Source organism: Eucyclogobius newberryi, unplaced genomic scaffold (genome assembly GCF_026437365.1).
Source record: "Eucyclogobius newberryi isolate DKJ021-1_F unplaced genomic scaffold, fEucNew1.0.hap1 SCAF_8, whole genome shotgun sequence".
NCBI classification, from domain to species: Eukaryota; Metazoa; Chordata; class Actinopteri; order Gobiiformes; family Gobiidae; genus Eucyclogobius; species Eucyclogobius newberryi.
Window position 1 is genome coordinate 27443755 of NW_027316500.1, and position 26945 is coordinate 27470699.

Here is a 26945-nt window from a genome sequence, read left to right on the forward strand (position 1 = left end):
GGTAGATGTTGCTCCTTCCGTACTTAAACTCTGCGTTTCTCCGACTGTACTTGAACTCCGACTGTACTTGAACTCCGACTGTACTTAAACTACGACTGTACTTGAACTCCGAATGTACTTGAACTCCGACTGTAACTGTACTTGAACTACGACTGTACTTGAACTCCGACTGTAACTGTACTTGAACTACGACTGTACTTGAACTCCGAATGTACTTGAACTCTGATTGTACTTGAACTCCGAGTTTCTCTTACTGTACGTGAACTCTTACTGTACGTGAACTCTTACTGTACTTGAACTCTTACTGTACTTGAACTTTTACTGTACTTGAACTCCGAATGTACTTGAACTCCGAATGTACTTGAACTCCGATTGTACTTGAACTCCGAAAGTACTTGAACTCCGAGTTTCTCTTACTGTACGTGAACTCTTACTGTACGTGAACTCTTACTGTACTTGAACTCTTACTGTACTTGAACTCTTACTGTACTTGAACTCCGAATGTACTTGAACTCCGAATGTACTTGAACTCTGATTGTACTTGAACTCCGAGTTTCTCTTACTGTACGTGAACTCTTACTGTACGTGAACTCTTACTGTACGTGAACTCCGACTGTACTTGAACTCCGACTGTACTTGAACTCCGCGTTTCTCCGACTGTACTTGAACTCCGCGTTTCTCCTACTGAACTTGAACTCTGCGTTTCTCCTACTGTACTTGAACTCCACATTTCTACTGTACTTGAGCAGTGTTTCTCCTGCTGTACTTTCACCTTCTGTACTTGAACTCTGTTTCTCCTGCTGTACTTTCTCCTACTGTACTTAAGCGGTGTTTCTCCTGCTGTACTTTTGACTTTTTTTTTTGAAAATTGCGAAAAAAGATCGAGGCAATTCATAACATCAATACGTATTAATTAGAATCTGGGTTTTGCATTTTTGACGACTTTATTAGACACACAAATGTATTCAAATGTACCGTATTTTCCGGAGTGTAAGTCGCACCAGCCTAAAAATGCATAATAGAGAAGAAAAAAATATAAGTATAAGTCGCACGCCGGCCAAAACTATGAAAAAAGGTGCCACTTATAGTCCGGAAAATACTGTACTGGAAAAATGTCAATTCATTCCACGTCATTCGTCATCAATAAGTTATAATTTAATCAGCATGACTTACATAATTGTTACGTTTTAATAGCTCTCTTTGCACAGGCAGTAATAGAAAAATCTCTACCAATAAACCCCCTTTAATCCCTCCTTATACGAACAAAAGGTTGCAATAAAGGATAATGGTGGGAAAGCTGGTGTTCGACCCACAGCGCCTGCAGTTAGTTTGAGCGTATAAAGTGTGTGTGTGTGTGTGTGTGTCATCAGTCATGAGGATATCATCAAGGAAACAGAACAACAGACCCCTGCGAAAACAACTTGTGCTTTTCATTACTTTGTTCAATATATGCAGAGAAAGAAAAGGGGGAGGGAGAGGGAGAGAGAGAGAGAGAGAGAGGGAGAGGGAGAGGGAGAGGGAGAGGGAGAGGGAGAGGGAGAGGGAGAGGGAGAGGGAGAGGGAGAGAGAGAGAGAGAATTAAAGAGGGAGAAAGGGAAAGATACAAAAATGGGGGGCAGAGAAAAGCGCTGCAATCCGCATTTACATGAGACGTTTTGAGCTTCATAATTCATTCGCATCGAGGAGTTTATAAGCACATTTAAAGACCAGGGCGATTGTTGTCGTCACGGTAACAGCTAGCATGCTAACAGCGCACTTCCTGGTTCTCGGAAAGGGAAACACTTTATGACGTTGAAGTTTTACATATAAATACTTATCATATCACATTTGCACCGTTTTTGTATTATGTTTAGTTTCAATTTTTTAGTTATATTTTCTATGCATGATTTATTTTATCATAGTTTATATTTTAATTATGTTACAGCCAGCGCCCAAGCAAGTTCCTGGTGTGTGAAGTTGACTTAAAATGACAATAAAAGTATAAGTAATTATTACTTTGGGTTAAAAATTATATTCTACTGTCTAAAAAGAGTGTTTTGTTCCATTTTCATGTTAGTATCAGTGTAAAGTATCAAGCCTTTTTGTCAAGATAGAGTAGTATCGAGTTTCTTATCATGACAAATGAAGACAAAGAACAACCTGTTGTCTTCATCTCTGGGGGGGGGGGCTTCTTATTGTGGGAGAGACGCAACGAGGCTCTAATTAGCGAGTGTTTTATGTGTTTAGAGTCACAGTTCAAGGGAGCACAGCGGGACAGGAAGTGATGTCACAGCCCTCGACCAAAACAAGAGCACAATTACAAACACATTGGAGCGCGCCGGGGCCCCAGCTGCGGCTCGGCGTTTGACAGGATGAAGACAAGACACGGAGTCATTATTCATCCGCGTTCAGATTAAACGGTTCCGGAGAGCGGCGTTTTAGACCTTCTCAAAATATCATTAGCGATGATTGCTCGCAGCTAAGACCATATGGGAGGAGCTAAAACGGCTCGCGCTTGAAGGGTCAACGAGAAGTTAGCAAAGCACGGCAACGCTCAGCAGTGAAGGGGTGAGAATGACAGCCTGAGCATTAATCCTGCGACTGAATTATTCAATAAACGGGGGGGTTTCTAGACGTGTTCGGTATTTGAACTCGACATTTATGGAACATGTGGTGCTGTTTGTTAAAAAGCTGCACAATATTGGAAATTATTGTGATTGTGAGGCTTAATGACTGCTGCAATAATACTACAACATTTGAATACTTTTTGACATAATCATTTCAGTTATAATAAAATGTACCGTATTTTCCGGACTATAAGTCGCACCTTTTTTCATAGTTTTGGCCGGGGTGCGACTTATACTTATATTTATACTGATGTAATGATATACGTGATATTATTTGTTATTTTCACACTTGCGACCGCATTTCATACTCCAGTGCGACTTTTTTGATGTTTTTTCTTCTCTATTATGCATTTTTTGGCTGGTGCGACTTATACTCCGGTGCGACTCATAGTCCGGAAAATACGGTACATGCCTTAATTTATAAGTCAATCAAGACTTGATAAGAGAAATCAGCCTTTTTTTAAAAACATTTTCATCCTAAATACAGTACATTTCTTGTCAGTTGGAAGACTTTAAATCATTACATTCTCAATACTTTTACAATAAAAGGGAGAAATGTTGGAAAAATACACCAATGAGCTTCGAACTGCCACTGAAAAATTAAGAGAAAACTGGATTACCGTATTTTCATTTTCATAGTTTTGGCCGGGGTGCGACTTATATTTATACTTATACGCCAGAGCGACTTATATGTGATATTATTTGTTACTTTTACACTTGCAACCACATTTCATACTCCAGTGCGACTTATATGTTTTTTTCTTCTCTATTGTGCATTTTTTGGCTGGTGCGACTTATACTCCGGTGCAACTACTAGTCCGGAAAATACAGTATTTATTATTCATTTATTTTTGGCCCAAACTCACCTGTTTAGAACCACTAGAAGAACACATCTTTGCACACATTTTCAAAGGCGATGCTTTATTAGCCTTTCATTGCCTCGTAAATACTCCACGCCTCATATGCGTCGTCTCCAAACATTAGCAAAAGTGCCAAATTTAGCCGACAAATGCGACGCGGCAAAGTCAGACCGAGGGGCCCCAAAGTACACGGCGAGTCCAAATGCAAAATGAATGTCTCGTTTAGTTTAGATCACGGGAGGAATGTGCGTGTAATGAAGGAGTGCTTGGCTTGGACCCGGCGTCGAGGCAGATAAGGCCCCGGACTGTAACAAATCTCTGTAAAAAAGTAAGATTAATGTTGGGCCATCACCTGAAATAGCTTTTGTAGATAAGTCCGCAACTGCCAGATATGAATCAAAACGCCGCATAAAGAGAAACAAACTGTAGTCTGTGAGAGCAAGTCTAAGGATTTAAACACCGATGACAACCTGGGTATTTAACGAGGCCAACGGAAATAAAGCTTAGGTCTGGCCCGTCTGTTCCACCGAAAGACAACACTCGAATTACACTTATCTAACGCAAGACCCAATTCGACTAAAACGTCGTTCGAGATTACAAACGTTATAAAACGACTGCGACGAGGGGGAAAGTGGCTCAAGACGAGACATCCGGACACTAATTGTCATTGAAAATAGCAGAAAATATGAAATAAATGGTTAGAAAAGGGATATTTTGAAGCAATACAAGTAAAGCCTAAGATGGTTTTGAGGCATTTTAAGCATCAGACACAATTTCAGTGATATTTAAAAAGTTTAACTAGCTTTTATGATGATATTACATAATAAACTTAACAGTGCAAAACCAAAAAGGCTTGCAATTGTTAGATAGATATTCAATCAAAACATTGTGGCATTTCTGTCTATCACCCAAAACTTCATCATTCAAATTGTAAAGATTCATACATTTTCAAGATCAAGAAGTTGAGTAATTCTAGGTGCAATTACCATTACAAAGCCGGCACTAATGCATAATACTTCCAGTGTTGAAGCTAAACCAGGACTAAAAGGTTTTTTTTTCAACTTTTATCGCCTGGCTAAAAACAAGCTCTTTCTGATCTAAATTAAGATGCACATTAATGTCGTTTGATGTTTTATAATGAGCGTGCTACGTTTGATTTCACGTCTTAAACAGTGGACTGCAGTCTTACTCCGTCTTACTCCAACTACGCTCATTCTCTCTTCTTTTTATAAATCCAAAAATGTCTTCTACTTCTTTTGGACTGCAGTTTTGAATAAAAGCAAAGATTGAACCAGGATTGAACCAGGTGTGAACCAGGTGTGAACCAGGATTGAACCAGGACTTAACCCTGTGTTGTGGGTCCAATTTAGGGGAAAAAGTCAAATTCACAGGCCTTTTGCCTGAATCAGATCTACCAGGGCTAAACCAGATCGAAACAAGGACAAAACCAGGGCTAAACCAGATCGAAACAAGGACAAAACCAGGGCTAAACCAGATCGAAACAAGGACAAAACCAGGGCTAAACCAGATCGAAACAAGGACAAAACCAGGGCTAAACCAGATCCAAACAAGGACAAAACCAGGGCTAAACCAGATCGAAACAAGGACAAAACCAGGGCTAGACCAGATCGAAACAAGGACAAAACCAGGGCTAAACCAGATCGAAACAAGGACAAAACCAGGGCTAAACCAGATCGAAACAAGGACAAAACCAGGGCTAGACCAGATCGAAACAAGGACAAAACCAGGGCTAAACCAGATCAACACCAGCACAAAACCAGGACTAAACCAGATCCAAACAAGCACAAAACAGGCACAAAACCAGGGCTAAACCAGGACAAAACCAGGGCTAAACCAGATCTAAACCAGGACAAAACCAGGGCTAAACCAGATCTAAACCAGGACAAAACCGGGGCGAACCCAGGACAAAACCAGGGCTAAACCAGATCCAAACCAGCACAAAACCAGGACTAAACCAGATCCAAACAAGCACAAAACCGGCACAAAACCAGGGCTAAACCAGGACAAAACCAGGGCTAAACCAGCACAGCACAACCAGGGCTAAATCACATACAAACCAGCACAAAACCGGCACAAAACCAGATACAAACCGGCACAAAACCAGGGCTAAACCAGATCAAAACCAGGACAAAACCAGAGCTAAACCAGATCTAAACCAGCAATAAACCAGGGCTAAACCAGATCTAAACCAGCACAAAACCAGGGCTAAACCAGATCTAACAAGGACTAAACCAGATCTAACAAGGACAAAACCAGATCTAAACCAGATGTAAACCAGGACTAAATCAGATGTAAAACAAGCATAATACCAGGGCTAAATCAGATCTAAACCAGGACAAAACCAGGACTAAATCAAATCTAAACCAGGACAAAACTAGGGCTAAACCAGATCCAGACCAGGAAAAAAACAGGACTAAACCAGATCTAACCCCAGACTAAATCAGAACTAACTAAGCCCTAAATCAGAGCTAACGTTGTAAACATTGAATGAGATTAAGTGGTTTGATACTACATCTGATTTCCTCATCTACAAAGCGTGCACTTTTCAGAACGGTCGGACGCGCTCACTTATTTATCTCGATGCCATATTTGTTTACGAGATCCGCTTACAAATGACTCAGTAAACGGCATGCATACTGTGCCAACAAAGGGAACGCACAGGGGTTTGTGTGTCTGGTTTGGCGCGGTCGCTCTGTGTGGGTGGCTGAGCTCGTGGGACGTCCCGACAGCACCAAACTGAATCCGTGGGAAATTTGCGAACGTTTCGACAAGGGTCAAGAGAGATTGTGAAAGCGTCTGTACAAAAGAGCAGCAATTAATTGGATCCGTATTAAGACAAGGCTGCTTTGGGAGCTGGCTGGAGCTTTTAAGACGGGAGTATTGAGCGAACAGAGCTAGATAAGGCCAATGAACCTCGGAGGACTCAACTCCCCACTGTAAACGCTCCAGCTCTTTACTCAGCTGTGAGTGCAATAACAAGAAGACCCACAAATGAACTGCAGTGGACACAACACAAATGGATGTGTTTGCCTGCGTTGTGCTCATGTACAATAAATACAATAAATACAATAAAATACAATAAAAAAGAAATAAAAGAGATACAATAAAATAAGTTAGATAAACAATAAAATAAATTAGATAAACAATAAATAAAATAAATAAAATACATAAAATAAATCAAATAAATCAAATATTTTTACAATTAATTTGAAGTGCTTGATTAAAAAAAATATATATATATATATATATATATATATATATATATATATATATATATATAAATACATTTTTAAAACCTCTTTGTTAGTACATTGTAGTGAAAAGCAGTAATGAGTGCATAGGTTTCAACTTTCCTAAATAAGTAGTTTTAGCAATGTGTTTTAAAACTTTGTCTGTTGTGGAAAATAAATTTGTTTTTAATGTTGTTGATTTAAATACAGGGAATTTAGATTGTAAATGCAGGTTGTAATTTGAAGGTTAACTTTTGAGTAATTACTTGAGTAAAAAGGCTCTTAAAAGACTGATAATTGTTTTCTTCCTCTCATTGTTGTATTGGATCTCTGTACGTGATGCTCAGATTTTCTTTCTTAAATGATAATACGTGTTAAATCTCTCTATCTTGAGAGTCCAGCAGTGACAGTCTTTTACCAAGTCGTTTCAGACCAATACGACTTAATATTACCAAAAATATTACATAATGAGCTCCTGGTGTCATATATTATAACTACATACAGACAAAAGCATGATATATTCTCCTTCAACTCTGCTAGTAATAGACTCTTAAGCTCATATGAAATGTTACATCAACTTTTACAATCATAAATGTGTTCAAAATCAAATGACGCATGTTCAAATCACTTTTAAGAAGGGAGTCCAACTTCCAAATGAATGATGTATCAACGTTTTACTCAACACGCGTACTCGTTCACGATGGATGATGTCGGCTTGTGCAGCTGGACTGTTCCCCAAACGCGCAGATAGAGTTAATGGCACAACACTCCCGCTCGAACAGAAGTGTGAGGCGTGTTTGGATGAGCTCACCTCTCCACCGAAGCCGCAGCCTCCTCCAGCTGCGTCAAGAGGAACGGGTACAGCGCGGGGAAACGGGTGAAGAACTCCCGACCGGTCATCCTGGACACACAGGAAACACAAGATAAAACCGTTAAGAGTTTATGAACCTGACACTACAACGTTTGACAAGCTCTATAAATGATGTTATATTTGTTGATGTGACTGGCCTTAGGAACAGATACCCTATTTTCTGGATTATAAATTGCACCTTTTTTCATAGTAAGGTCGGGTTTGCAATTTATACTCGAGCAACTTATGTGATATTATTTGTTATTTTCACACTGACAACAACAAGGGGGCGCTCTAGGCTCTAAGCGACGCAGAAGAAGTATCTGCACTTCCTCTACCTCTGGAGTTTGTGGAGTTGTTTAGAAGTGACACAGAGGAAGAAGAATTCAATGGATTTAGTGATTTGGGGTAAAACTGATGCTTTGGTAAACTTGTTAGCATGTTCTTTATGCTATAGTTATCTGAACAACTGTTAATATGTTATGTTAACATACCAGACACTTACCACAGTTATGTCGTAGTTATGTATGTAGCTGAAGGTGTTAGCGTTAGCATACATACTCCTATTCACCATGTTCTCTCATCTGTTATTATTTTAAACTGCATTTCAAAATGAAATGTCTTGGTCTTGGATTTTATCCAAAAAATACATTTACACAAACTGCAAATTATACTCCAGTGAGACTAATATATGTTTTTTTCTTCTCTATTATGCCTTTTTTGGCTGGTGCGACTTATACTCCGGAAAATATAGTAACTTATTGTGTAGTGTTTGTTGTGTCATGTCATTTGATTGTTCCTGTATTTTCATTAAAACATTGAAAACCTCATGGACTATACAAATATAGTATATCTTAATACTTTGGCTGATATTGAGAGCAAATGTCATAGTTCCATAGTTCAGGCTCCACTATAGAGACAAGCATGAACTTATGTTTTATTGCCATTGTCAGTGAACAAAATACACAACGTGGGAATTTTCTTTGGCGATATGGCGTAACATAAAACACTTACAAGAATGATATATAAACTATGATAGAATAAAGGCGTGCATAAAAGAAGGTGTTCAAGAATCAAGACCAGCTCACTTTGGAACTAAGACAAGTTTAAACAAACCAACAAGATAAAGCACAGAACGACAGTAAACGCAAAGCAGCTGGCCACTACCGTCCACTCCTTACTCTACATACTATATCATATACCATAAAAGTACTGCGTGTGACATTGTTGATGCTACATTTGTCTTTGATGCTCCGACTCAAAGACAAATGCAGCTTTTTGATCTGACATCAAGTTTGTGACCAGCTTCAAAGCCAAAATACAGTTAAACGTGACAAAAAACGGCCAGAAAAAATAATTTCTTTACATTTAGGTCTATTTTTTGGGCTATATATTGAACAAAAAATACTTGTTTTGCTTCTAAAATTGTCCTGATTATTATTTTTTGGGCATTTACAATTATATTGTGACCTGAATAATCACAATTATCGATTAACATGATAGTTTTGATAATCCCTACAATACACGCAATCCTAATTCTGCAGTAAATACACTTAATTTAAATATAGTTTAAATTGTTTGTGTTATTTTAACTGTTTCACGTGTCGGTAATCATCGCCAATGGACATTTCGTATAACGAGTTGAGTGTATGAATGTAAAGTAGCCCAAATAATCTGAAACATGTGTCCATAATGAAATGCAAAGACATGATCTCTCCAATACAAATTCATTACGCAAGCCATGCAGAACAGGGAACATTTTAATTGCTACTTTCCATGATGCAAGTGGCAAGGTTTAAATCCACAACAGAGGATTTCACGAGAGTCGGGAAGTTATTTAGGTAATTATCGTAATTATTGCAAGAATGATTTCAAGATTTCCACAACTGTTTGTCTTTGGCGCAGTGCAACGCTGAGTGGGCAATAGAATGTGCTATTTTAGGACTTCTGAAGCCTGGATTAGCCACCTCGGGGATAATCGTCACTGTGTGTGGTGCCGTATGGGAACCTGCCTACACTTTCCACAATCTGAATCATTGTCTCTTTAAACGCCAACACGCCAGAGCCAAAAGCAAACAATCAATATGTTATTATAGTATAGACTTTCAGCTTTAATTCGAGGAGGTAAAAACAAAATGTGGTGTTTGCGGCTCGGAATAAGTTGTGATTTAAACAATGTGCTTTCATCGCCACAGGTGTCATTTCATACCAAAGTGTACGATACATGAAGCAAAGTTATAAGATAATTTAGTTAGTTTGTCCAGATTTCTTGAATGGCAAGACAGAGACCATGTTTTTGCTTTTATGGAAATCATTTTAGACATGTTTTGACCTGGTACATACCGTTTTAAAGTATAAAGTTTTCCAAGACTTAAAGTGTCTCTGACAGGACGTACGACTCATTGAACTAAAATGCAGTTAAGTTTTATGCATTTAAAATTTTGCAAAATGATCTCAGAATAGCTCATTTTTTAGGTTTATAATTTCACTTCCTGTTTGTAATTGATGACACTTTACCAGCAAACACTGAGAAAAAAACTCATCTAATGGCACAATTTTTTTTACTTGACAAACTAAAATAAACAAGAGTGACTTTAGTTGAATAATGTTAAGAATGTCTTTCTCAACATTCTTTTATATTGTGTAATTTATGCATAAACTTTGTCTTGGATGAGCGTACCTGGTGTGATATCACTTCCTGTCAATTTCTACAGCTTTTTCAACTTTTCTCCACAAATACCTGCTCGATTGGTGTAAAACTATAACTTCCATGTACAACAGGTATTAATAAACCAAATAAAGTCAAAATTTGAAAACCGTAAACACCCGTCATAGGCACTTTAAAGAGTTTTGACAAGTCTTTGAAATTTGATTTTTGTCAATTTACTTTGTATGGTGACAGACATGTTTATAATTAAATTAAATTGTGTTGCGTAACAGCACGGGCAACAGTACAGAATACAAGTTTCAGCTATGAATGGGCTATTTTTTGACACCACATGAGATTATATCTAATTCAATACTGCTCATTTTTTGTTGAAACCATTGCGACTGACAACTAAATTCAAACTTTATTTCAAACTGAAAAGTGGGTTATGTACAACAATTAAAACCTAAAGATTGGGGAAATCTTTTGGGGATAACGGGCAGATGACATTTGAACATAATTATTTCCCTGATTGTTGATTTGGATTTCCGTCCTGACCGTAAACCCAATCAGACTGAAACAAGTGGAGGAGACACGGAGGCCAATGGATCACCCGAGATAAGGACTTGGTCTTGGGCCAAATAGTCTCAACAAATCAATCCTTGTTTTTGCCGCAAACAAACAAACAGTCCCATACATGGCGCATGTGCTTCCATCACGCGCACTTCGGCCTTACTAGACGTACTAGACATAAACTTTATATTTACACACTCTCGAGGCTTGATACATGTTTTATTCAAGTGTCCCGGGCTAAATTGAGAGTGGCCTGAAGGGAAAAGCCGTGAGCGGTGCAACACATGATTCAGAGAGAGACGGGACAAAATCTGGGTCAAAAATCACTGCTGACATTTAGAGCACTCAAAAAGCCACAAAGTCAAACTAATGAAGAGGACAAGGACAACGACGAGCTGTACTCAAGTAGGATTAAATGGGGAATGTCAGATTGACACCGTCGCAACAGACTTTACACTATTGAACTAGTGAAGGACAATTACAATCAGAATTTAAACTTATGTGCCTTAAAATGTTCTTTCCATGGGGTGCCCTTCATCATCATTATCCTCATCATCAAATGTATTTTATTTATTTTATTTTATTGCATTTAATGTATTGAATCTATTTAACGTATTTATTAATTTTTTTTGGGGTCATGTATGTACAGTGTCTGTTTTTTTTATTTTTGTCTTGTGTTTTGATTTTCTTCTCTCTTGTATGATTATTTTTCTTGTTTTCAAAATGGAGGGAAAAAAAGAATCTTGATCACTTTTATCCATTATTTTCATACAGACATTTCAGCCAACCAGCAGAAGAAGATGCTGTTATCAAAGAATAAAAAACTCAAGTTAAACATCAGTATGGCAGAAGAATAAAAGAATAAACTATACATTTTTAACATAATACAAAATCTGAGCACCTGGAAAAAATCTACACTCGCAAGAGGAACATGTCCACACAGAATGTCCTTGTCCAGTCTGGAGATCAAAACCAGGACTTTTTGACACAGAAATACACCACGGACCATCAATTAGTCACTTTAGAAATGCTAAAAACCTTTGCCACAGTATAAATCTCCGCCTGAGATTGACAGTCCGCCATTGCCTCATGCAATTACCTCTATTGTGTATCCAGGAATCAATTTCAGACAATCATCTCCCCCAAATGACCCAAAGTCCAAAAATACAACCAAAGTTTTCTCTAAGAGACTTAATTTCCTCCTGGATGTTCCCTTTGGCTTCCTGTGAGAGGAGATAAGTAACACTATAGGCCTCTGAGGAACTCTGAGGGCCAAGAACTCAACCCAAAGACAAAGCAATGACGGCACACGGAGTTAGGAGGTCTTTTGAACACAGTGGGACAAGTATGACATGAGAACTACTACAAGTTAAACACAGAACGAGTAGTAAACATTAGGGCAAAAAAAGATTTAAGTTTGATTTTTCTAAAACGCACTGCAATTAGATTTACAATATGTTTTTTTATTACTAGGATTCTGCTCAGAAGACACATGTTTAAGCAGTCCAGAAGCATTAAGTTTTGAGGATGGACAGAAAGTGTGAACCGAATACAATGATCTCATGCATATTCTGTTCGTAGAGCTCTGAACTCTAGGGCAAACTGGTTTTATTTTAAAAGAGACCTATCCCTATCCCCTTAGGTGGGGTACACCCTGGACAGTGGCCAACTTGTCGCAGGGCCAACACAGAGACATAGACATTACAGACAGTTCACGCTCACATTCATTCACTTAGGGCCAATTTAGAGTCACCAATTTTTGCCTAACACATGCATGTCTTTGGACGGTGGGAGGAAGCCGGAGAACCCGGAGAGAACCCACGGTAACACGGGGAGACTCCACCCAGAGAGATCATGTGATGTTGGTCTGGTCCGGGAATCGAACCCACGATCTCCTTGGGAGGCAAGAGCGCTAACCGCCTTTGCCACCGTGCACCCCAAAAGCATGGGTTTGTTTGAACCCTTAACCTGTTACCACCCACCTATTTTCGCCCTGTGCACAATGGTTGGACATACCTAAATGGCATTGCTTATTAAAAGAGGATCTTATGTTCCACATGTAAGTGTGATGCATCATTAGAAAGCTTAGGCCTTCTAGTTTCTGCAGATGTGCACATGACACTGTCAGGGCTTCAGAACTTACACTACAGAGGCCCAAACATAAACAAAACATCCTTTTTTAGTCTCGCCTGAATATTGTCAATTTGTAATGGTCCTGAGCATGACATATTTCATTGTGTGCATATGCTGTTCACTGTACATGATGTTTATCTTGTTGACAACAACTGTGTAAAGTTTCAGATCTCTAGAAACAGGCATTTTGGTGCTGTTGACCTTTTTGTATCAAAAAGTATATTCGGAACAAGTGATCCAAATATGTGCCAACTGTGCCAAACTGTTTTATTACAATTTTAGCTCCTCTATGATCATAAAACATACATTTTGATGTTTTGTAGGCCACTAATAGCAATTATAACCGCTAAAAAAAAAATATGTGAAAATGTGTAAATATGAGTTTACCCATGAATTTCCCATATAGAGGTTAAAAAAAAAAAAAAAAAATTATAATATTTTTATTTAATTTTTGTATTGGTATAATAATACATATATCTAACAAAATGCACGTCCAAAAGGCTAATAAACTCAGAAAACGTTATGCGCAAAATCCTGCCGAGAAATCTGGCTCTTTACAGCCTTCCCGGAGCCTTACGCACGTGAACAGGGAGAATTCTGTGTAAATAAACCCTTTGTCCCGCCTATCAGGACAAAGGTCTCCTGATTGGCTAGAATAATATGTCACTCAAAGTCTCCTGCGTGCCTGTTAGCAGAAGCTAAGGGCTAAAAACAAAGATGGACGCGCGCTTCGGAAGCGCCGAATTTTTTTCCTCCGGAGGCTGTAACAAACAAACCCGGTGACAGACAAATTCGTGGACTGTAGGAAACAGTCTAAGGAAGAGATCGATGTCAAACACTATCGTATAAGTCAAACAGGTCATTTGTTATGGACGGAGAAATGCGGCGGACAAGCGCATTCTCGTCCGGCGAGAAACGAAGAAAAGTTTGTTTACTTGACAATATCTCGAAATCGGATAACTTCAGGAAAAATACAAGTGGATATTGTTTTTCAATGGTTCCTTACGGACAGACTGAGTACAAGGATGTACAGAATTAAAGCCGTTTCGTCCGTCATAAACAGCAAACAGGTAGGACATGCGTTTGTAAAAGTTGAGACTTTCTCACAAACTATTGGCAATTGCTTCTTGGGGCATATTATTTAATGTAAATCAATGACATATTCGTTTTGTTGAGAAAATAAGCTTTAAAATGATGTATGGCTTGCTGGTATTGACCACGGAAATAAAAGTGATGATGTAAGAGAATATTTGAGATATAGAAAATGTTCGCCGGCGGACAGGTGGGTGGTAACAGGTTTTAAAGCACTTCAATGCTTTCTACTGTACCCGAAAGAAGCATATTTTCCGGAATTTAAGTCGCACCAGCCAAAAAATGCATAATAGAGAAGAAAAAAAACGTATATAAGTCGCACTGGAGTATAAGTTGCATTTTTTTGGGAAATGTATTTGATAAAATCCAAGACCAAGAACAGACATTTCATCTTGAAAAGCAGTTTAAAATAATAACAGATGAGAGAACATGGTGAATAGTTGTACGTATGCTAACGCTAACACCTTCAGCTACATGAGGCACAGACAGAACTGTGGTAAGTGTCTGGTATGTTAATGTAACATATGAACAGTTTTTTCAGATAACTATAGCATAAAGAACATGCTAACAAGTTTACCAAAGCATCAGTTTTACCCCAAATCACTAAATCCACTGAATTCTTCATCCTCTGTGTCACTTCTAAACAACTCCACAAACTCCAGAGGTAGAGGAAGTGCAGATTCTTCTTCTACATCGCTTAGAGCCTAGAGCGCCCTCTTGTGGTTGTCAGTGTGAAAACAACAAATAATATCACTTATAAGTCGCACCCCGGCCAAAACTATGAAAAAAGGTGCGATTTATAGTCTGGAAAACGCGGTGAAAGTAATTGAGTAATTGCAATTTACTTGTTATTTTGATGACTTCTTTATCAAAGGTATTGAGTATGATAGTTATATTATGGCTTTTATTTAAAATTGCCACATACCTTCAGTTAACTAACAATGAAAAAAAGATTACATACAAAACATTGCACTATAAAGATAAAGAAAAACACAGCAAATATAACGAAAAACACTGGGTGCTAAGCAACCAAACTGCTGGATCAGATCCCTCATAAGTGCAGAGCGGTGCAGGGAGAGAGAGATAAACTGAAGTCGGGAACACTGCCATGTTTACAATAACTTTTATCTCAGCAGAGCAATCATTTCAACATCCAGCCCCCCCCAGAGGAGTGCAGACGTTCAGGGAGCGAGTATCATGTGCGAGTGAGCTATCTCCTCTCGACTCCGGTTACCATGTAGAATACACAAAATCAAAATCGCAGACGGCAACAAGAACGGAACGCAAAAGGACGCGTGGGAACGACGGGCTGCGGAAGAGCATCTCGGTCGGATTATCGCAGTGGACGAGCTGTCGCGGTGCATTTGCAGAACATAGAGATCACGCGTGTACAAGCTGTAGAGCCAGAGGAACGGGAACGCAAAAGCAGACGAATGCAATGCAGATGCTCCATTGCGAGCACGCCGGGCCAAAACGGCCAGAGAAATTGGCACGAGAGATTGCGTTTTGAAGTTGTGTCAGACGAGTTACAAGACAATATGGTATAAGTCCACGGACGCGAACGAACCCGCGGATCATTGTACGAAAGCAATGTTCAACTTCAGAGACACGTGTACGGTACGTCTGCAATATGTTCAGACATGAGCTTAATGAAAACGATCAGTTATGATATTTGAAGGACGTGTAGATGGATTAATGGATGAATGGATAGAGGTGGGGCATGGGCGCTGTTGATGTTGCACAGGCTTAAAGTGCCTCTGACAGGTCGAACGACGTTAAACTAAAATGCAGTTACATTTTACATGTTTAAAATGTTTCTAATTTTGTTTAGATGTTTCTAATCTTTTCTCATTTTTTAGGTTTATAATTACACTTCTTGAATGTAATTGATGACAATACAGTAGGATATTACCCAGCAAACACTGGGTGCAACTTATACTTATACTCCAGAGTGACTTATATGTGATATTATTTGTTATTTTCACACTTGCAACAGCATTTCATACTCCAGTGCAACTTATATATGTTTTTTTCCTCTCTATTATGCATTTTTTGGCTGGTGCGACATACTCCGGTGTGACTTATAGTACGAAAAATACGGTAATTTGATGGCACAATTTTTTTATTTGACAAATATATGAGAACAGCATTATTATTTTTTAATTATGTTTAGAGCGTCAAAAAGTAGTTTATTTTGTGTCAATACAGCATAAACTGGAACGAGTGACCCTAGTATGATGTCACTTCCTGTAATTTTCTATAGATTTCTTTACTTTTCTCCACAAATACCTGCTCGATTGGTGTAAAACTATCATGTATATGTACGACAAGTATAAATGCACCAAATAACGTAAAAATTAGAAAAGCGTAAAAACCCGTCGTACGTCACTTTAAGTAGGGTGTCTGCGATGAAGGATTTCTGATCGTGGGGGAAAATATTTAAAAGTAGCGGCTGTAAATCGTGTGCAGTACTTCTCGCAGTGAGACAAGGACAAAGAGCAAACTTAGAACTGTCAATACGACCAAAGACGAGCTGCAGTTTGTATCCGGCGTGTCCGATATATCCTCCCGATCGTCGTCCTCTCGCTGTGTCTGCGCTCAATCGTTAACAAACATGTGGCCGACGGTAAACACAAGCACAACAGAAGCATCTCCCAATATCCTTTTCCATTTACTAACTTTTACGATTCATCTTGGGCAAGACAATATACACGTAATTCTCCGTATATTCCAGCTCTACGCTCAAACACAGAGACTTTCCCACACCCACTCCACCAATTGGTCAGCCTGCGTCAAGCTCGTGGTGAGTGGCAGGTGGATTTGATCAATCGGAGTGAAGTATGGACTCTCAGAAGCAGAAGACTTTGGATCTAGGGCTAAAATTGGCATATGCAATCCCAGATATATCTAGTCTTTTGCAGTTCTGGTCTTAGTTAATAATCATCAAGATGGAACGTTCTTGTTGGATATAAAGGAAGATAAAGTTAGATGACTCCTGATTGAGACGGTCTGAACATGTACAATGGATATACGCCAATTAGGATTCAAAACATGAAAGAAAAGCACAGTTGGGGCGATTCGACAAACGTCCATCACGACTTTTTCGCTCAAATCGATCGATCACGACTTTGACTCGATTTGTCTTATTAAAAAACGAACTAAAATGCCTTTCAAAATGACCTTCCAAAACATAGACAACACACAGTTCATGGTCCAAACCGCATGCTTTTAATTCGATTAAAGAGATCTGAGCATGTCATTGACGAGTAGAATGGACTGATACTTGATCTCAATTAAAATTTAATTAATTACACGGGTAGAAAGATAGTGGAGGCAAGAATCGAGGAGAAAGCAGAAGAAAGCTTTTTTTTTCCAAGTTGTATAATGAGTCGAACGCTGCAAATACTGTGGCAGTCTTAGCGAATGTTGTGGAGAAGACAGATATGGAACAAAAACACCACTGTTTTTGAACTGCAGGCATTTTCCAAAACAGAGAAGTCGCCGGAGACCATATGGTGATAACCGCTTTGGATACGACCAGACAGTTCAGCCTGACACATTCAGCCGGGTCGAACACTGTGTACCTGCGGGAAATTAGAGCAATGCTTCAGGAAAATCAAAAACACCGGGCTGATGATTTTATTATTTGGGTTTTTTTGCACCGCTTCCAGAATAAACTTGAAAAAAATGTACTTGAACTTACCCAAACACAGCAGGCGCTTTATCTTGAACTTGTATCCATTGAAAGTTTTGTTTTATTGCAGATACGGGGCAATTCTCATCCACAAAACATTGTACACGCCTTTATCTTGTTGCTATTCGAAGCACCAAAACAATGGCTGTTTTCAAACGCGATACACTGAATGAATAGACTTGTCCTTGATTTAACTGTAATACATTTTCAAGATATGAATATGAAAAGATAGAGAGGGGGAGGTGAAAAGTCACTCCGGAAACAGCCGCGAACGAAGAAATGAACCCGATGAACTGCGTAATAGCATTTAGCAACGAGTTCATGTCAGAAAACCACAATAATTTAATTGTAAACAGACGTGCGCAGAAAAACTGGCGAGGATTTCGATGTCTTAATTCAGCATTTGACACTACGAGATCAAAATAACATACAAAATCTTTCCGTATTCTTTCAAAAATGACTCAAAACTCTGTCACGACACCAAGTAAGAAAATGCGAGACGGGAGACACGCGACAGAGCTCCAAAAGACAGAAACGGACGAATAAAAAGACAACGAAACGAGACGCGAGCGGCCTTGGCGTTTTTCGGAGGCGAGAACTACTCTACTGCTCGTTCAATGCGTTTCCACGGACACGGGGAGGAACGTTTTATTCAATATTCATCCCACATGGCGTTAGGACTCCAACTGACTCGTTTTATTAAACTTTAAGACTGTGAATATTAATAAGACTTCTACGTTAAATTACCCAGATGAGCTAATGTGAAGCCGTTTGAGGCGGTCAGAATGATTAAAAACATAGAATATATCCATTCTATGTTTCTTTTTGCGGTTTTTGCTAATATTTTTGAGTCATAAACCTGTTCTCTCAGCTCATGGTGTTTTATAGAGCCTGTGTAAAGACCAGATAGTCATTATTCGATTACTACATAAGCTGATGATCAATCGATGAGCTGGAACAAATGAATTAGTTTGCTTCAGCCCTACACAGCATTGTACTAAGATTTACAAATGTCCATATTCAAAACTATACAGTCAAAAGTGTTTTGAAAGGGTAAATTTAATGTCTTGAATGATAAATATTCTTTAGCAGTGTAGCATGTTAGTAGGGTAATATTATTAGCTGCTGAAACCGCACACATCGAGAGCAAGAGGAAGAAACAAGATGAATTAAACTTTAGTGTTACAATTTAACAATTATTCACAATTATTGAGACCAAACAACAGTGAAATCTTTCATTTTCTTTCATTCTCGTGGTCTAAGTTTGTGGCCGGCTTTGCAAAATTGTACTTTCTGAAAGACAAAATGAAGTAAAATGTGACAAAAAAAGCCAGATAAAAAAGTTATTTACATCGAAGTCTATTTTATGGGCTACATATTGAACAAAAAATACCAGATTTTGCTTCCAAAATGGTCCAGATTTTTATTTTATTTTTACTTTTAACGATGTTATTGTGATTATTGATTAACCCAATATTCTTGACATTCCTAATTAATTACAAGTAAATATGATTAAGTATATGCTGCATTGTCTACTTTTTAACTCAATGTGTTCAGGAATTAAAATTATATTACACCTCTTTTACTGCTGCAAGTAACAGTCAACAATCACGTCTCTTTTTCTAAAACAATCTTATTATTTAGACAAACACCACAGCGCACAAGGCTACAAAAGCAGCTCGCCAAAGGTTTTATTAATAGAGATATGACATTGTAATCTCACTTTCGCAAGGCAATGCCAGTTAGTGTGAGATTTAAGACATATTAGTGGAAAATCCTTGACACATTTTGCAAACATCTATAAACGGCCGCCGCCTCTTATTTCGACTCCGCCCTTAAAAGGCATCTTCTGGCAAAGCGTAAAACTTGACTTGGAAATAACACTTGACCCAGGTCTGCAATCGTTTTGCTTATCACGGTTTCCACACGCTTGGCATTTGGGTCTCGCTGTGATTTAAAACTGTGCAGAAATCTCACAAACACGCCTCGATTTGGGCAGAGAGAAGGAGAAACGGGCAGAACTCTTTAGACGCAATTGATTACAAAAGGTGTAATCCGATTTCAGCTTCGCGCAATTCGAAAACCAATCCAAAAAACGCCCAACAAAGTTTCGCAAAGGATTTCTCACTTCTCCGGCGTCTTTTGATTGATGGGACAGAAGGAGCCGCGTCAATGCCAATAGAGAAAACACTGGCAGCGAACTTGAAAGTGAAATAAAACGACACTAAATTAAAACAGACAAGAGTTTAAAGTGGGAAAATACTGCACGTAAATGTGATTTGTTTTCGCTGAAGGTTTAGGCGTCCATTTTTCCATGACAAAAATATCATAATCCACTTTTGATTGAGCAGAATGCATGCTACAAACACACATATCAAGACTGGTGACAACTTGACACGGCGTACTGTAAAAAGAGGCATAAAATATAGAAATATGGAGAAAAACACAACATACAACACATTTTTAACATAATTGGCATATGCATCGTCAATTGTTCTGGTCTGAAACGAACATTTACTGTTTGCAACACTTTGAATCAACTAAAAGCAACTAAAAAACAATTGCAAATTTACCGTATTTTCCGGACTATAAGACGCTTTTATCATAGTTTTGGCCGGGGTGCGACTTATACTTATATTTATACTTATATACTTCTACTCCGGAGCGACTTTTCACACTTGCAACTGCATTTCATACTCCAGTGCGACTTATATATGTTTTTTTCTTCTCTATTATGCCTTTTTTTGTCTGGTGCGACTTGTACTCCGGTATGTGCGGTAACATTATACTGCATTAGGGTGAAAAATCAGATAAAACTCATTTCAAACGGTAACAATAACGACAAACTATGCTCTTTGCTGAACAGCTTTGGAACGATCTTGAGCTTTATCAGAACTAGTATAAGACCACAAGGGAAAATAATTAAAGTAGCATTATTTTGTGTTGAAAATGACAGTCTATTGCATGAAACATATTTATTATCGCAGTGGTGTCAAAATCGGTATCGAGCCTTTTCCTCAGTATCGAAATAGAGCTTGGAATGTACAGTACAGTGACAACAGTACACAACAGTACACGCTCCGAAGTACTCCGACTCGATAGCTGAACACTTTAATTCTCTTGTACGCTGGCGTCTGCTCTTGGACTGCTGCGATCGGTCTTCTCTTTCAGTGAGCAGCAGAAGGCTAAATATGGAGGGACCGGCCGCTCGCGGACCCAGACGGGCCCAGCGGTGTTACAACAGTGCCTCCTGGTGGTTCCCGGACTCATAAAAAACTGCAACTACATGCTTTCTCCGTGTAAAAGGCGAGCTCATTCTCAGTAAGAACAAATATGACAAAATGTAAATTTTCCGGACTATAAGTCGCTTTTTTCATAGTTTTGGCCCAGGGTGTGACTTATACTTACATACTTATACTCCAGAGCGACTTATATGTGATATTATTTGTTATTTTCACACTTGCAACTGCATTTCGAAGTTCAGCGCAACTTATATATGTTTTTTCCTCTCTATTATGCATTTTTTGGCTGGTGCGACTTATACTCCGGAAAATACGGTAGTCATGTCTAATTGTCAATGAACAGCTGGGGTCTTATTGAGGGGTCTACAACGAACCCTGGGTCACTTAAAGCTCAGAGCAGCGTTTAGGCTTCGGAAGAAGAAATTGGTCTGTTTTTGGCGTTAAATTGCAATCGTGGTCTCGTTTATAATCATGAAATCGAAATCAATCAGTTTTGCCGTTGTCGCATTATTCAATTCATACTGTCTTTATTAAAACATGTGTACCAAAAGCTGGGTTTTTACTTTTCTCAGGTAACAATTTTTTAAACCAATAATCGTTGGCCGGGCTCGTTCTGCGTCAAATTGTGTTCCCGACAACCAAGTGGCTCAATGAGCGAAGCAGTCACGTTGCCTGTGGGTTTTATTTATTTACTTTCTCATTGTTCCTCTGCTGTTAGTAGAGGGCGCTCAAAGGTACGGTTTGTAAAAGTGTGAGTAAAGGTCAAAAATGTATGTCACTTACCTCAAAGTGACCATAAGCACGTTTAAAAGTCAATGAAAGCCACAAGAATGCTTATCGTATTTTCCGGACTATAAGTCGCACCTTTTTTCATAGTTTTGACCGGAGTGCAACTTATACTTACATACTCATACTCCAGAGCGACTTATATGTGATATTATTTGTTATTTTCACACTTGCAACCTCATTTCATACTCATGTTTTTTCTTCTCTATTATGCATTTTTTTGGCTGGTGCGACTTATACTCCAATGCAATTTATAATCCGAAAAATACGGTAATTTGTCCACTTTGAATAGTCTGCAGCTCAATACTGTCGGTTGTAATATTATAACGCCTTTCATTTGGAAGAGCTTGTACAATTACTATCTAAAAACCAGAGCGCTTCTTTAGCTGATAGGACACCAACCTGTTCTTCTTGGAGTGCTCGTCTTTGCCTTTCTTGACTCCGAATATCCGCGTGATCAGAGTGCTGAAGAGCAGAGTGGACGAGTTCCTCACCTGGCGCCCAGAAGACACGGGTTACAAACGCTGGCAGAGCGATCAGAAACAGTGACACAGCAGTTTGAGAACGGCCCGGAGACGCTGTGTCGTGTTTATGCTTTGTAGCTAAAGCTGGAGGGCAAAGGAACATTGGAAATCTGGTGTGAAACCGACGGAGTGTATGACGAGTCTTTGTCTTTGCAGATCTGCTGGTTCAGTTCAGGGGTAAATGCTCTTTCCAATGGGCCACAAAGAGAGAGTAAATCTACGAAAACTAATCATTTGCTCTGTTGGCGAGTGAAGAGCGTATCTTTGGAGCGTATTTCACAGTGATATACAGTACGATTCAGCAGAAGTGAATTCAAATAAATAAAATAAATAAAGTAAACTAAGTAAATAAAATAAATAAAAAATAGAAACAAAATAAAATCAATAATAAAAATCAATCAATAAAATAATACAAAAAATCAATAAAATCAATATAAAAAATTAACAAATGAAATAAAAAAATAAATTAATAAAAGAAAATAAATAATACATTAAAATTAAATTAAACTAAATTAACAATATCAATGAGACTTAAACCAATTATTATATAGTAGTTTCAAAGTCTAAATTTCCAAATCTGTATAAATCACAACAGGGCATTTAACATTACAAAAGAGCTTTTTTGGTTTTTGCAGAAAGACTTTCCCTTCCCCAAAAAGCACCGTATTTTCACCAGTTTCACCATTTGCTTTCCATTGCATGCGTGTGTGGCCAGCACTTAACACTGCTCTCATAACTCTACTAAATGTTGCCGAGCCTGAACTGCAAAGGAACATTTTGCGGCCATGATGGAGGTGATGAGTGTTGCGTGTTTTGAACTCACAGCCCAGAGAGGCGAGGTGAAGCCCAGCACCGCGGCCTGCATCCCGTCCGACACAAACGGGACCACGTTCTCCCCCAGACGAGTGTCTCTGTACAGGGCGCGGAGGATGTTCAGGGCGTGCACCTGAGGAACACAAAGGAATACAAGTTAAGTGGTGTCACATAATAATAATCACAGACAATTGTTTCTGTAAGGGGTTCATAAGACAATATAGCATCTGATTGGATCAAAATGGGGTTTAAAGGGGTGCACGGTGGCAAAGGCGGATAGCGCTCTTGCCTCCCAAGAAGGAGATCATGGGTTCGATTCCTGGACCAGACCAACATCACATGATCTCTCTGGATGGAGTCTGCATGTTCTCCCCGTGTTACCGTGGGTTCTCTCCGGGTTCTCTGGCTTCCTCCCACCGTCCAAAGACATGCATGTGTTAGGTAAAATTGGTGACTCTAAATTGGCCCTAGTGAATGAATGTGAGAGTGAACTGTCTGTAATGTCTATGTCTCAGTGTTGGCCCTGCGACAAGTTGGCCACTGTCCAGGGTGTACCCCGCCTAAGGCCCGAAGTCACTGGGATAGGCTCCAGTCACCCGCGACCCCGAAAGGGAACAAGCGGTAGAAAATGGATGGATGGATGGATGGATGGATCAAAATGGTGTGTAAAATATAGATGGTAGAATACTACATTTATATTTAAAGTGCATACTGGTTCAACTACTCATTGAACTAAACTGCAGTTTAGATAAATATATTTTGAATTTTGCTAACAAAAATATTTATTTTTTTAAATTAGGTTTATAATTTCACTTCCTGTTTGTAATGACATCCTGATGACATCACACTAGGAAAACACACCAGCAAACCTGAAAGTGTTTTTTCAAACTTCCTATAAGTGATCTGTTCTTTTCTTCTGTATCTACCTCTGTATCTACCTGCGTTGCACCAGTGAGACAATAAAGGAATATCTTATCTTAAACATTGGACAAAAACTCATCTACTGTCACATTTTTTGTATTTGATTTTGTATTATTTTTAATTAATGTTTAGAGATTTTAAAAAGGAGTTTCTTTGTGTAAATGATGCATACACTTTGACTGGAATGACTGATGTCCCTAGTGTGATGTCACTTCCTGTCATTTTCTACAGATTTTTCAACATTTTCTCCACAAATACCTACTTGATTGGTGTAAAACTATCATGTATGTGTACAACTTGTATAAACACACCAAATAAAGCCAAAATTAGACAATCATAAAAACCTGTCATAAGTCACTTAAAGGTAAGCTTTCTCTTTAAGTATTGCTTGTACCGTTGGCAAGGGATACAGGTGGGAAGACACTTTACAACAGTCTGCTTACTAGAAAAGAAAAGCCTCAGTGTGCTAGAAATTAATCTCTGTATCCATTACTAGCTTTTAGCACATTTTTGGAACCGCAGAATGCACTTTGTTCCACCTTTTTTGTGCATCTCTTGTGCAAATCACCAAATGTGGAAACCTCTTGGCCTAGTTCTTCTGTACTCTCCCTTTTCGTGGTTTCTAACGGCTCAAAAGCAGATAGTACGTTTCGGGCCGGGACAGCGCCGCGTGTTAACCGGGCGGTCACCTGGGGGACGCTGTGTCGCTCCGAGTCCCGGTCGGACGCGGGCGAGGCCAAGGCGATCAGCTCCCTCATGGTCATCTTCAGCAGGCTGCAGCTGGAGGATTTGGGTTCAGAGGAGAGCAGAGCCTATGGCAAAAACATACAAGTTAAATGGTGCGATTGTGCAGCAAAGTTTAAAGTTTCACGTCAGCTGCGGCGTAAGTAATGACTGGCTACGTCCCGGAGTTGGAAGTAAATCCACACCGCCGACGTTGTACATGCCGGTTGTGTCCTTGGGCAAGATACTTTACCGGCCTTGAAAGAGTGTGTGCAAAATGAGGTCATCTCAAATGTTTGAATGACTACAGGCAATGTGCATCTGAAAGCTTTTATAAGGATAAATATAATGCAAAATACAGAGCTTTTAAACCAGTCTAAGGTGTAGGCGTATTTTCCGGACTATAAGTCGCACCGGAGTTTCAGCCAAAAAAATTATAATTGAGAAGAAAAAAACATATATAAGTAGCACTGGAGTATGAAATGCAGTTGCAAGTGTGAAAATAACAAATAATATCACATAAAAGTTGCTCCTGAGTAATAAGTATAAGTATAAATTGCACTCCAGCCAAAACTATGAAAAAAGGTGCAACTTATAGTCCGGAAAATACGGTATTTAGAATGATTCATTAAAGTTCAGGAAATCTTATCCCACTGTTCTCAGATTTGAAAAAAAAAAAAAAAAAAAACGATAGTCTCGTCACACCCTAATCTCTGAGTTCAGATGGCCGTGATTGACAGGTGGATTAGCCAATCAGGAACACGCACGGTATAACAATTTTAAAAAAGGCAAAAAAAACATCACACTGGAGAATCAATGGGCGAAGAACTAAACAGAACGAATGAATTAAAATAGTCATAATTAAAGACAATTAACAATAGAACAAAGGGTTTAAACTCATCTTCTCTATCCAAAATAAGAGTAGACATAGAACAGTAGAACCTTCTGATGGTATAGACCACTCGATAACACATTTAACTGATCAGGAATGAACTACGAGCGAAAACGCCGACACCGATTTGACGCCACGCTAAACATCAGAACGTATTTATGTTCTCTCGGCCTCTTTCGAACCGAGTGACCGCGAACGTTCCATGTTTGCGAGTGGAAAACAGGAGCAGAGGTGACAGAACGGAGCCACCGTCTGTCCCGGGAGAAGAAGAGAAGAAGCAGGCCTGTGGGAGAAGTACAGTGTGAGTCGAGTGTGTTTGAAGGCATGTGGACACAGAGATGTGAGGGGGAGGGGGGGATGGCAGGAGAGGAAGAGCCAGAGTTAGGGAGGGAAAGAAAGAGAGGGAAATAGAGAAGAAGAGGCTGTTCCTGCTGATGTCAAGTCTGTCTTTGAAGAGCTTGGAGGGTTTCAGTGTGGCGGAATGTAACACAAAAATGCCGCCAAAGCGTTGCCTCGTTTCCTCCACAGACTCACCACCTCCTCCTTTAATATTATGTAACATTAAATCCTCATGTTCAAAACTGGAGGAATATGATATCCACAGGCTGAGAAGTTTCTGATTTTTGTCCCCTGAATGGTCTATTGGGGGGGAAACAATCGAACTGCCACATCTTTAAGAAGCTTTTACTATCAAGACTAAAGGTGGGAGCAAAACTACATGGTTGACTTTTATAAATAATATACCATTGTGACTTGTACAAATATTAGTAGTGTGATTAAAAAAAAAAAGTCTACATAACCAACATTGTGTCCTTTTTAATCTTTATTTTTCAAGCATTTTTCCAATTACAGGTGTATTTATTGCCACAAAAAGAGGTACACAGTGCACCTTTAAAATTGTATTCCAATTATTTCTGTCTCGTCACGCCTCAAGTTTAGTAATGTCCTGTATAAATCCCATAAACAACTTTTCCACCCGATGTTATGATGAATGAGAGGAAGAAAGTTTCACAAAAGTGGTGTTTTGTTTGTTTGTGCGTCGGACACAAACTGAATGAAAGCCTTCTGCTCATTCAAGCATTCCGGATCACACGAGCCCGGCATTCCTCGGTCGGCACGGAAAAGACCAAAACGAGCGAATAAAAACTTGAGAGGGGAAGGTGATGTCAACAGAGGCGGGGCCGCACTGCGAGGAAACGGCGGCGTCTCCTTCGGCGGTCTGGACGATTGCGACGTAAACTGCGCCGCGCGTCGTCGTTAAATGCGGCGCTGGGGCCGTAATCGGGGGGACGCGGCGGGTGCACGGTCGTGAGTAAGCGAGGTGAGCGGGAAACGTGA

At 39.2% G+C, this 26945-nt stretch overlaps 1 protein-coding gene and 1 long non-coding RNA gene across 2 annotated transcripts in view; both read right to left on the reverse strand.

Moving 5' to 3' along the window:
- LOC140351666 (uncharacterized) overlaps window positions 1–26945 on the reverse strand; it is a 344644-nt gene that overhangs the window by 154305 nt on the left and 163394 nt on the right. The gene's annotated exons all lie outside the window — the stretch shown is intronic.
- thada (THADA armadillo repeat containing) overlaps window positions 1–26945 on the reverse strand; it is a 165224-nt gene that overhangs the window by 108344 nt on the left and 29935 nt on the right. The window contains exons 24-27 of the mRNA XM_072437603.1: window positions 24682–24804; window positions 23082–23204; window positions 22137–22228; window positions 7529–7618 (exon numbers count right to left, since the gene is read on the reverse strand). Of these exons, the coding sequence (XP_072293704.1) occupies window positions 7529–7618; window positions 22137–22228; window positions 23082–23204; window positions 24682–24804 (428 nt within the window). The remainder of the gene's footprint in view (window positions 1–7528; window positions 7619–22136; window positions 22229–23081; window positions 23205–24681; window positions 24805–26945) is intronic.